This window comes from Xyrauchen texanus, chromosome 33, assembly GCF_025860055.1.
Source record: "Xyrauchen texanus isolate HMW12.3.18 chromosome 33, RBS_HiC_50CHRs, whole genome shotgun sequence".
Taxonomy (NCBI): Eukaryota; Metazoa; Chordata; class Actinopteri; order Cypriniformes; family Catostomidae; genus Xyrauchen; species Xyrauchen texanus.
Genome location: NC_068308.1, coordinates 40384155 through 40394743, shown reverse-complemented (window position 1 = coordinate 40394743; position 10589 = coordinate 40384155). Strand labels below are relative to the sequence as shown.

Genomic DNA, 10589 nt, shown 5'->3' with positions numbered 1-10589 from the left:
AGATCAGATCAGATGCTGGTGTTACTGGGGGAGATCAGATCAGATGCTGGCGTTACTGGAGGAGATCAGATCAGATGCTGGCGTTACTGGGGGAGATCAGATCAGATGCTGGCGTTACTGGAGGAGATCAGATCAGATGCTGGCGTTACTGGGGGAGATCAGATCAGATGCTGGTGTTACTGGGGGAGATCAGATCAGATGCTGGTGTTACTGGGGGAGGTCAGATCAGATGCCGGTGTTACTGGGGGAGGTCAGATCAGATGCTGGTGTTACTGGAGGAGATCAGATGCTGGTGTTACTGGAGGAGATCAGATGCTGGTGTTACTGGGGGAGATCAGATCAGATGCTGGTGTTACTGGGGGAGATCAGATCAGATGCTGGCGTTACTGGGGGAGATCAGATCAGATGCTGGCGTTACTGGGGGAGATCAGATCAGATGCTGGTGTTACTGGAGGAGATCAGATCAGATGCTGGCGTTACTGGGGAGATCAGATCAGATGCTGGTGTTACTGGGGAGATCAGATCAGATGCTGGTGTTACTGGGGGAGGTCAGATCAGATGCTGGTGTTACTGGAGGAGATCAGATCAGATGCTGGTGTTACTGGAGGAGATCAGATCAGATGCTGGTGTTACTGGAGGAGATCAGATCAGATGCTGGTGTTACTGGGGAGATCAGATCAGATGCTGGCGTTACTGGGGAGATCAGATCAGATGCTGGTGTTACTGGAGGAGATCAGATCAGATGCTGGTGTTACTGGAGGAGATCAGATCAGATGCTGGTGTTACTGGAGGAGATCAGATCAGATGCTGGTGTTACTGGAGGAGATCAGATCAGATGCTGGTGTTACTGGGGGAGATCAGATCAGATGCTGGCGTTACTGGGGGAGATCAGATCATTATCTGGCACCTTATTTTAATTCTATTTTATTATTATTATTTGTCTTGTCATTATCTGTTTTGTGTATTAATACTTTGGCAATATTGTATGTAAACACAATCATGCCAATAAAGTACTTTTAAATTGAAAATTGAAATTGAGTGAGTGAGAGAGAAAGAGAGGGAGTAAGAGAGAGAGTAAGTGAGTGAGTAAGAGTGAGAGAAAGAGAGAGTGAGAGAGAGTTGGCATGATTTGTTTGCTGATCAGAGCCAATAGAAAGCTTGCGGTGTGATAAGATCCACATGCGAGTAACGGAGAGCAGCCAGAGTTCAAACAGAGAGAGAAAGAGAGAGAGATTTATAGAGTCAGATGGAGAAATCCGCATCAAAGTGCTCGTAGATCACCCTGAGAGTCAGTCATACAGAAAACACTCACGTCTGGGTACCACAGATCCACAATCCATCCAGAGGAACCAGAGGAACCTGCTCGTCTTCATGTCCACATCTCCAACCCCTCTGAATTCATCTGGAATACTGACGACAGGTGAGTGTCTTCTGTTCCCATTTCACCGGAGCGTTACAGGACACGCATGCATGGACTGAAGGTCAGCTACAGTGCCCGAAATGACGTGCAATATTTGCACCCTGGATTAGATTGTCAGGGGGTCTCTCAGATGTGATCGGTTAGTTTAACGCTGCTCGTTTTTAACAGGGTTGAATTGTGCTTCAGTATGTGCCTCAATCATCTAAAGAACTGGAAGCCATTAAAATGTAAAACCATCAAAATAACACCATTAGATCATTAACACTAACTACTTAATTTAAAATTGTGTATTTAATGTAATAAAATGTGTCTATGAACTAGGTAATATGCATTTATAAAGGTACAGTGTGCCGTTACTGCTCCCATATATATTTTAATTCTTAATGTATTTTACATCGATATGTAACGAGTGGTAAAACAGTACTGTCTCTTTAAGAACAGCGTCAGCGATCGTCTCACAAAAGTGTTTTAGTTGATATTAACGAGAGTCCAACGGCTCATTAATTGGAATGAAATGTTTCTATTGTTGTTGTGTTTGATCAACATTGACTGGAAAGATCAGAACGGATATTAAAGAGACATTATTCAGTTTTTGGACACGGAACGAGTCAAATCAAATCAGATCTGGGGATTTTAAGAATCAATATTGGGATTGTTTTACCGAACCATCATGGTCACACCGCAGGACGATTTTCACTAATCACTAAAAGAAAAGAAGATGGATAGAAAAAAGTTAGAAAGTTGGAAGAAATATAGAAAAGAAGATGGATAGAAGATAAGATAAATCACTATGAACTGCACATTAGTGGTTCAGCGAGGTCTGATGTGGAGTCGGCGAGGTCTGATGTGGTGTCAGTGAGGTCTGATGTGGTGTCGGCGAGGTCTGATGTGGTGTCAGTGAGGTCTGATGTGGAGTCAGGGAGGTCTGATGGGGAGTCAGCGAGGTCTGATGGGGAGTCGGCGAGGTCTGATGTGGTGTCGGCGAGGTCTGATGTGGTGTCGGCGAGGTCTGATGTGGTGTCGGCGAGGTCTGATGGGGAGTCAGCGAGGTCTGATGTGCTGTCGGCGAGGTCTGATGTGGTGTCGGCGAGGTCTGATGTGGTGTCGGCGAGGTCTGATGTGGTGTCGGCGAGGTCTGATGTGGTGTCGGCGAGGTCTGATGTGCTGTCGGCGAGGTCTGATGTGCTGTCGGCGAGGTCTGATGTGGTGTCGGCGAGGTCTGATGTGCTGTCGGCGAGGTCTGATGTGGTGTCAGCGAGGTCTGATGTGGTGTCGGCGAGGTCTGATGGGGAGTCAGGGAGGTCTGATGTGGTGTCGGCGAGGTCTGATGTGCTGTCGGCGAGGTCTGATGTGGTGTCGGCGAGGTCTGATGTGCTGTCGGCGAGGTCTGATGTGCTGTCGGCGAGGTCTGATGTGCTGTCGGCGAGGTCTGATGTGGTGTCGGCGAGGTCTGATGGGGAGTCAGGGAGGTCTGATGTGGTGTCAGCGAGGTCTGATGTGCTGTCGGCGAGGTCTGATGTGGTGTCAGCGAGGTCTGATGTGGTGTCGGCGAGGTCTGATGTGGTGTCGGCGAGGTCTGATGGGGAGTCAGGGAGGTCTGATGTGGCGTCGGCGAGGTCTGATGTGGCGTCGGCGAGGTCTGATGTGGAGTCGGCGAGGTCTGATGTGGCGTCGGCGAGGTCTGATGTGGCGTCGTCGAGGTCTGATGTGGTGTCGCGAGGTCTGATGTGGTGTCGTGAGGTCTGATGGGAGTCAGTGAGGTCTGATGTGGTGTCGTGTGATGTCTGATGTGTGTCGTGCAGGTCTGATGTGGCGTGTGTGTCTGATGTGTGTGTCGTAGTCTGATGTGTGTGTCGTATGTCTGATGTGTGTCGTGTGGTCTGATGTGTGTGTCGTGTGTCTGATGTGTGTGTCTGTGTATGTCTGATGTGTGTGTCGTGTGTGTCTGATGTGGTGTCGTGCGAGTGTCTGATGTGTTGTCGTATGTGTGTCTGATGTGTGTGTCTGTGTATGTTCTGATGTGTGTGTGTGAGGTCTGATGTGTGTCTGTCGTATGTGTGTCTGATGTGTTGCGTCTGTGTATGTCTGATGTGTGTGTCGTGTGTGTTATGATGTGTCTGTTATATGTGTGTCTGATGTGTGTGTCAGTGTATGTCTGATGTGTGTGTCGTGTGTGTCTGATGTGTGTGTCGTGTGTGTGTCTGATGTGGTGTCAGTGAGGTCTGATGTGGTGATATATGTGTGTGTGTCTGTGTTATATGTGTGTGTGTGTGTGTCTGTTTGTGTATGTTATACGTGTGTGTGTGTTGTGTTTGTTATACGTGTGTGTGTGTTTGTTATATGTGTGTTTATGTGTGTGTGTGTGTATATGTGTGTGTGTCTGTGTTATATGTGTGTTTATGTGTTGTGTTTGTGTATGTTATACGTGTGTGTGTGTGTATGTGTGTGTTTGTTATATGTGTGTTTATGTGTGTGTGTGTGTTATGTGTGTGTTTGTTGTATGTTATACTGTGTGTGTGTGTTATGTGTGTGTTTGTTATATGTGTGTGTGTGTTGTGGTTGCACACACTGACTGTGTACATTAAAATACTTCACTGCTCTGTTTTGAAAGTAGAAGCTGTGATTGACTGTTTAATAACACACTATTCGTTTTCATGGACGACTTAAAGACAAAATACTGCGTGTATCTGTAAGACTGACACGTCTTTTAAACGCATGTTATTAACTGAATGGAAACATGCAAGTCTGTTTCACCAGCAGTGAACAATATAATAAACACATTATAAATATATAAGTCATATTTTGGTTGCACACTAAAGCGATACGCAATGATAGACGTGTATTACTGTGCGTGTATCACCGTTATACAGAACGACCGGTTTTATAAAGCTCATGTTTTCCCTCGAGGATGTTGCAGGTTTGAGGCCCCAGAACAAAAAGTCCAAATCTTCATGATCCCAGATCAAAACGAGCAAATCCACTGGATGAGAACAGCAGATGTTCCTTTATCCGAAACTGAGACCAGGATCTCTCTGAACGCCCGGGTTACAAGAGGTCAAAAGCCATTTAAAGGAAAAGGTCATGACCTTTAGAAGGGTCGGGGAAGATGGGAGGAGTCACAGGAAGTGATGAACCAGCAATTAAAGACTTCTGTATTGGGCACTGTGGGGAGACAAAAGTCCAGTCGCCCACTCCTCCGGTGACGTACACATGGAGTGAAGGAGTGTATGATGGGATGAGAGCTTGTCCTCCTCTAAACGAAGCATCTCAAGGTCGTGAGAGAGATTGATAACGCCGCTCCTGACTGAAAACCAACGTTGACACTCTGATTCTTTCATGGAAAAGAGCCGCTTTGTAAATATTTCCTTTATAGAAACGAATCACTCACATTTGTTTTGCCCTCTGGGGACGCGGGCACATCTGCGCTAAAGATGTCTGATGATTGACAGGTCGCTTCCTCTCGTGCCAGAGCCGTAATCATTCGTAGCTGCAGTCGCAGTCGTTCTGTCTGCGGACAAACTGACGAATTAAAGCTAATCTGTGACTTCCTGTCTTCAGAGGAAACAATGTGAAACTTACACAGGGGCAATTTGACCCCAGAAACGTAATGCTAAATCATGATGTGAGAGACTGCTGAGAGATGTATAGAAAGCTCACGTATTTACTGACTATAGAACATTTTAAGCAACATGATCTTAAAGGGACAGTACACACAAATATGAATATTCTCTCATCATTTACTCATGACCTCATCCCAGATGTGTGTCTTTCTTTCTTCTGCTGAACAAACACAAATGAAGGTTTTTAGAAGAATATTTCAGCTCTGTTGGTCCATACAATGCAAGTGAATGGTGATCAGAACTTTGAAGCTCCATAAAGCACATAAAGGCAGCATACAAGTAATCCATAAGACTCCAGTGGTTTTATCCATGTCTTCAGAAGTGATATGATATGTGTGGGTGAGAGACAGATCAATATTTAAGTCATTTTCTACTATAAATCTACACTTTCACTTTCACATATGACTCCAGTGGTTTAATCCATGTCTTCAGAAGTGATATGATAGGTGTGGGTGAGAAACAGATCAATATTTAAGTCATCATCTACTATAAATCTACACTTTCACTTTCACATTATTCTTCTTTTGCTTTAAGTGATTTGCAAAGTGAAAGTGTAGATTTATATTAGAAAATGACTTAAATATTGATCTGTTTCTCACCCACACCTATCATATCACTTCTGAAGACATGATTAAACCACTGAGCTAGTAGTGAGATTTATAGTACAAAATGACTTAAATATTGATCTGTTCTCACCACACCTATCACTTCTGAGCATGGATTAAACCACTGCAGTCTTATGTGAAAGTGAAAGTGTAGATTTATAGTAGAAAATGACTTAAATATTGATCTGTTTCTCACCCACACCTATCATATCACTTCTGAAGACATGGATTAAACCACTGGAGTCTTATGTGAAAGTGAAAGTGTAGATTTATAGTAGAAAATGACTTGAATATTGATCTGTTTCTCACCCACACCTATCATATCACTTCTGAAGACATGGATTAAACCACTGGAGTCTTATGTGAAAGTGAAAGTGTAGATTTATAGTAGAAAATGACTTGAATATTGATCTGTTTCTCACCCACACCTATCATATCACTTCTGAAGACATGGATTAAACCACTGGAGTCTTATGGAGTACTTTAAGCTGCCTTTATGTGCTTTTTGGAGCTTCAAAGTTCTGGAATGGCATGAGGGTAAGTAAATGAGTGAATTTCACTTTTGGATGAACTAGGAGCATGTTACGCCCCGAACAAAAGTGCATGCACACAATGGGCCTCATTCATGAAACTTTCGTGAATATACGAGTACTGTTAAAAAATTGACTGAAATCTTTTCACCAGATTCATAAACGCTTCATACTCTCCAGATCTGTTAGTAAAATGTTAATGAATTGCAAACATTCGTAAATAGGGGGCGTTTGCACTTTCATTCACAATTATCATAAGCCACGCCCATGAAACACCATATAAGGAAGTCACCAGACTCGCTAGTAAATGCAGTTTACATCTACATGTAATAAAAATAATGTAACCTTTTTTGAATGAAGTGCGTTCACATCGTAAATCTGTGATTCAGCAAACACAATAGCGTGTCGAAAGTGAGGACTTGCTGTCATCGCATGTTTTTCAGTCATATGATGCTCTTTTGTGAACATAAACCGTTCAATAAGTCAATAAAAATGGTTTGTTATTAATCTTCTCTGGTTCAGTTGGCAGCGCTAGCATCATCTGTGAAACTTCTCGTGTAAATCATGACGTAACGGTGATGTACGTACAACTGGACGAATCTTCTGAGAAATTAACCGAATGCCTGAAGAACTTTGAGCGAAACGCTGTAAGATATCACAGATTTGTAAGCGGTTCACAATGTTTTTTATAGGTTTAACAGCATTAGCATTGAGCATACGTTATCAACTGAACGTGATTTACTGATGCAAACCTAAATTATAGAGCTCAAATAGAAAATCTGTCCCACCAGACACTAAATGCAAACAGTAAAGTATTAGCTATGGGTTAAAAAGTAATTTGTTTCACTAATTTAATTAGTAATTTTTTTCATTACCGGTACTCGTTTAAGTTCTCTTCAATTGAAATGTCGTAACCGTTTGTCTGAAAGAACGCAAACGTTCGGATGTCGTACACACGATTTACACGAGGTCGGGAGCAACTAACGCTTTGAAAATACGAAAACTTTTGACTTGACGTCAGAACGGCTTTATGAACGATTGACGCAAATTCGTTCTGCTCGTGTTTCGTGAATGAGGCGCAATGCTTCTAGCGACGCCAACTCGATTGTTGCTTTTCAAAATGTGTCTGGTCGCAATATAACGCGAATCATGTCGTTTTCTCAACGGTGTCGCAAGTTTCACCGTCCTTCTTCGTCAATTTGTAAATTCGTGGAAATGCATGAACAACTTTAGTAACCAACATAAACATTAATAATTGCTGTAAAGATATATTGTTCGTTGTTAGTTCATGATAACTAATGAGTAATAAAGTGTCTCGAGACAGGAGCGCGGTATCACTCACATTACTCAATACGGTTTCTCTCGATATCGCGACGGACCACAAAACTTCAGCGATCCGTTTGAATCAGATTCAGTTTTTATCTTAAAAGCGCTACGAAGGAAGTCAAACATCTCCAATTGCTAGTCAGCATGACGTTATAATCACCACTGAAGAGGAAAAGTGCTAAAACAATGTCAAAATAAAGTTAAATATAAAAAACTAAATATCGTCACTTGTGCTAAAATACCGTTTGAGTGATGTTAGATATTATAAATAAAACAGCCATGTTTGTCTTCAGATATTAATAACTGAAATAATTAAACCAATAGTTGTATATTTTCGTTCGTAGAATATATAATAATAATAATATCGATCAATAACATATCTGACTGAAAGTCGGCATAATGTAAAAATAAGCATTATGATAAAGCCGATTTAAAAATAGGTTAATAAGTTAAAATAAATATATATATTTTTTACTGTTTATGTTTGTCAAGTTCAAAGTAAATTGAATTATTATTTTTTTCATTTATAAACCATTACATTTACTGACTGAATTATCCAAAAATACAGTACATTATGGTAATTTAATTACCATTTTTTTGTCTGCATCTAATAAATAATTAAAAACAAACACAATCCACACAAAACAATTACTTGAATAATCTTCGTCTATGATGAACATGTTTTCAATTACGGAGTTCAAAGTCATTTTGATCTTTATTCTGGGGTTTAAAGTAAAAAATGTCAGGACGTGCTGAGTGACTCCAGTCCCTAGCAACCGGGCCAATTTGGTTACCCCATGTGACTCTACCCTCCCTAGCAACCGGGCCAATTTGGTTACCCCATGTGACTCTACCCTCCCTAGCAACCGGGCCAATTTGGTTACCCCATGTGACTCTACCCTCCCTAGCAACCGGGCCAATTTGGTTACCCCATGTGACTCTACCCTCCCTAGCAACCAGGCCAATTTGGTTGCTAAGGAGACCTGGCTGGAGTCACTCAGCACGCCCTGGATTCAAACTCATGACTCCAGGTGACAACCTGGACACAACCTTGTTTTCAATAATCCATACATCGCTATCGTGATACAAGGCTTTCAAACAGGCTTCCTGAACGCTCCTCACATCTGCTATTGGTCAGACGATCAGACAGTCCCACCCCAAACCTCACACCATTGGTTAAGCCAACATTGGGCTGGATGGGCCGTTCAACAAACAGATGTTTTAAACACATACTGAGGTCAAACTGCTAATGGATTACTGATAGTGACTCGGAACATTCGTTAGCAGAATGTGTTTTGCATAATGCTTATGATGTTTGTTCCATCTGTAAACTTCACAATCTCTCTCTCTCTCTCTCTCTCTCTATCTATCTATCTCTCTTGCAGGATGAGCTGGAAGGTGGCGTTGTGGCTGCTGTTCGCGGGTGTGCTGTGTGGCGTATGCGACAGCCGTAAGAATCGTCCACAGAGCTCCGTCCCCTCGCCGAACAAAACCAACGCAAACACCTCGGACCACCGCACTGGCAAACAGGAAGTGCTGGCCTCCAGCCAGGAAGCTCTGGTGGTGACAGAGAGGAAGTACCTGAAGAGCGACTGGTGTAAAACTCAACCACTGCGACAGACGGTCAGTCAGGAGGGCTGCAAGAGTCGTACGGTCATCAACCGCTTCTGCTACGGCCAGTGCAACTCGTTCTACATCCCGAGACACGTCAAGAAAGAGCAGGAGTCGTTCCAGTCGTGTGCGTTCTGCAGGCCGCACCGCTTCACCACGCTCACGGTGGAGCTCGACTGTCCGGACCTGCAACCGCCCGTCCGTTACCGCAAGATCCAGCGAGTAAAACAGTGCCGCTGCATGTCCGTGAGCGTCGCAGAGTCTGGACAACAATGAGCCTACAGCGAGACAAACGCTCATCTTGTCGCATTTCTGCCCGCACTGGTTGCTGTTCCGAACCGAGAGGCGCATGGACGCCTTCAAGACAGCAACTGTACAGGGACTGACCAGCGTCCTCTATTACACGTTGGCTGCCTTGAGAGGTGGCGTACATTGACTTACAGCGCTAGGAAATGCACAGGCCGCTTTCGCTCGTCACACGCGAGTGGCTAAAGAAAAGCCGCTGAGACTGTTCGCAAGTGTGCGTTATCGTGTGGCAACTGGACGGCGTGCAGACGGTCAGGATGCCGATTTCTCGCTGAACTTTGAGCGTCCGCAGAACCGAAACGACAGATGATGCATCGGCTTGTGTGATGTATAACATGTATAACTCGAGTATAGAGATTCTATAGAACTATGGTACAGTAAATGTATATATCTACAGAAAGAAGTCTATATTAAAACTATTTCTAGTAGAGTCGTGTTTTCTTGTTTTGGCATTGATAGTGGTGACCAGAATGGCTGACATACAGTAACGCTGCATATACATAATACCGTTTATACCACGGGTCTGTCGCATGCTTGATTCTGATTGGTTGACGGATGTCCTGAGGTGTGCAATCATGTTCCAGTAGGCGCACAACTATGGAGTAGTTCCAGTTCTTGACCACATAACAGTCCCAATATCACTTCGCCAAATTACTTTAGTCATTTCAAAAGAGCCGTACAGGCTACTACAGCTAATTAGCCATATAAAACGAACACATCGGTTAAGCTAATCGGATAAGAATGACAATAATATTGTTGTAGCCCAAACACACACACACACACACACTACCTTGTCAATCAAGTGAGGGCAAAAGCAGCGCAAGCATCCATTACTAGTACTAAAGTGACATTTTCAGGGACGAAAACCAGGACCATTTCTAAATGTAAAACTCTTAAAGGGACAGTACACCCAGAAATGATCATTCAGTCATTGTTTACTCACCCCCATGTTGTTGTAACTCTACATGACTTTCTTGGGAGAAATTGTGCATAAATGTTGTGCTCAGTGATGTCATACAATGGCAGTTTATGGTGACACCTCTTCAAGCTTCAAAAGAACACAAAAGTATCATTCAGAAGTCTAATTAATTATTCATGAGACTCATGATTGTTATGAAAGTATATGATAATGATCTGAAATCTGATGTATTATTGAGTGTAAATGTTACTG

General features: G+C 43.1%; 1 protein-coding gene across 1 annotated transcript; it reads left to right on the top strand.

Annotated features, from left to right (window-relative positions):
* The first annotated feature begins 1158 nt into the window (after window positions 1-1158).
* On the top strand, window positions 1159-9825 carry grem2b (gremlin 2, DAN family BMP antagonist b). The gene is made up of 2 exons (XM_052102715.1): window positions 1159-1420; window positions 8887-9825. Exon 2 carries the CDS (start codon window positions 8888-8890, stop codon window positions 9386-9388), a length of 501 nt encoding a protein of 166 aa, XP_051958675.1. The 5' UTR covers window positions 1159-1420; window position 8887; the 3' UTR covers window positions 9389-9825.
* Window positions 9826-10589: the final 764 nt, after the last annotated feature.

Bases quoted from the DNA above. Each gene is read 5' to 3' on its own strand.
- grem2b (XM_052102715.1), top strand. From the start codon at position 8,888: ATGAGCTGGAAGGTGGCGTTGTGGCTGCTGTTCGCGGGTGTGCTGTGT.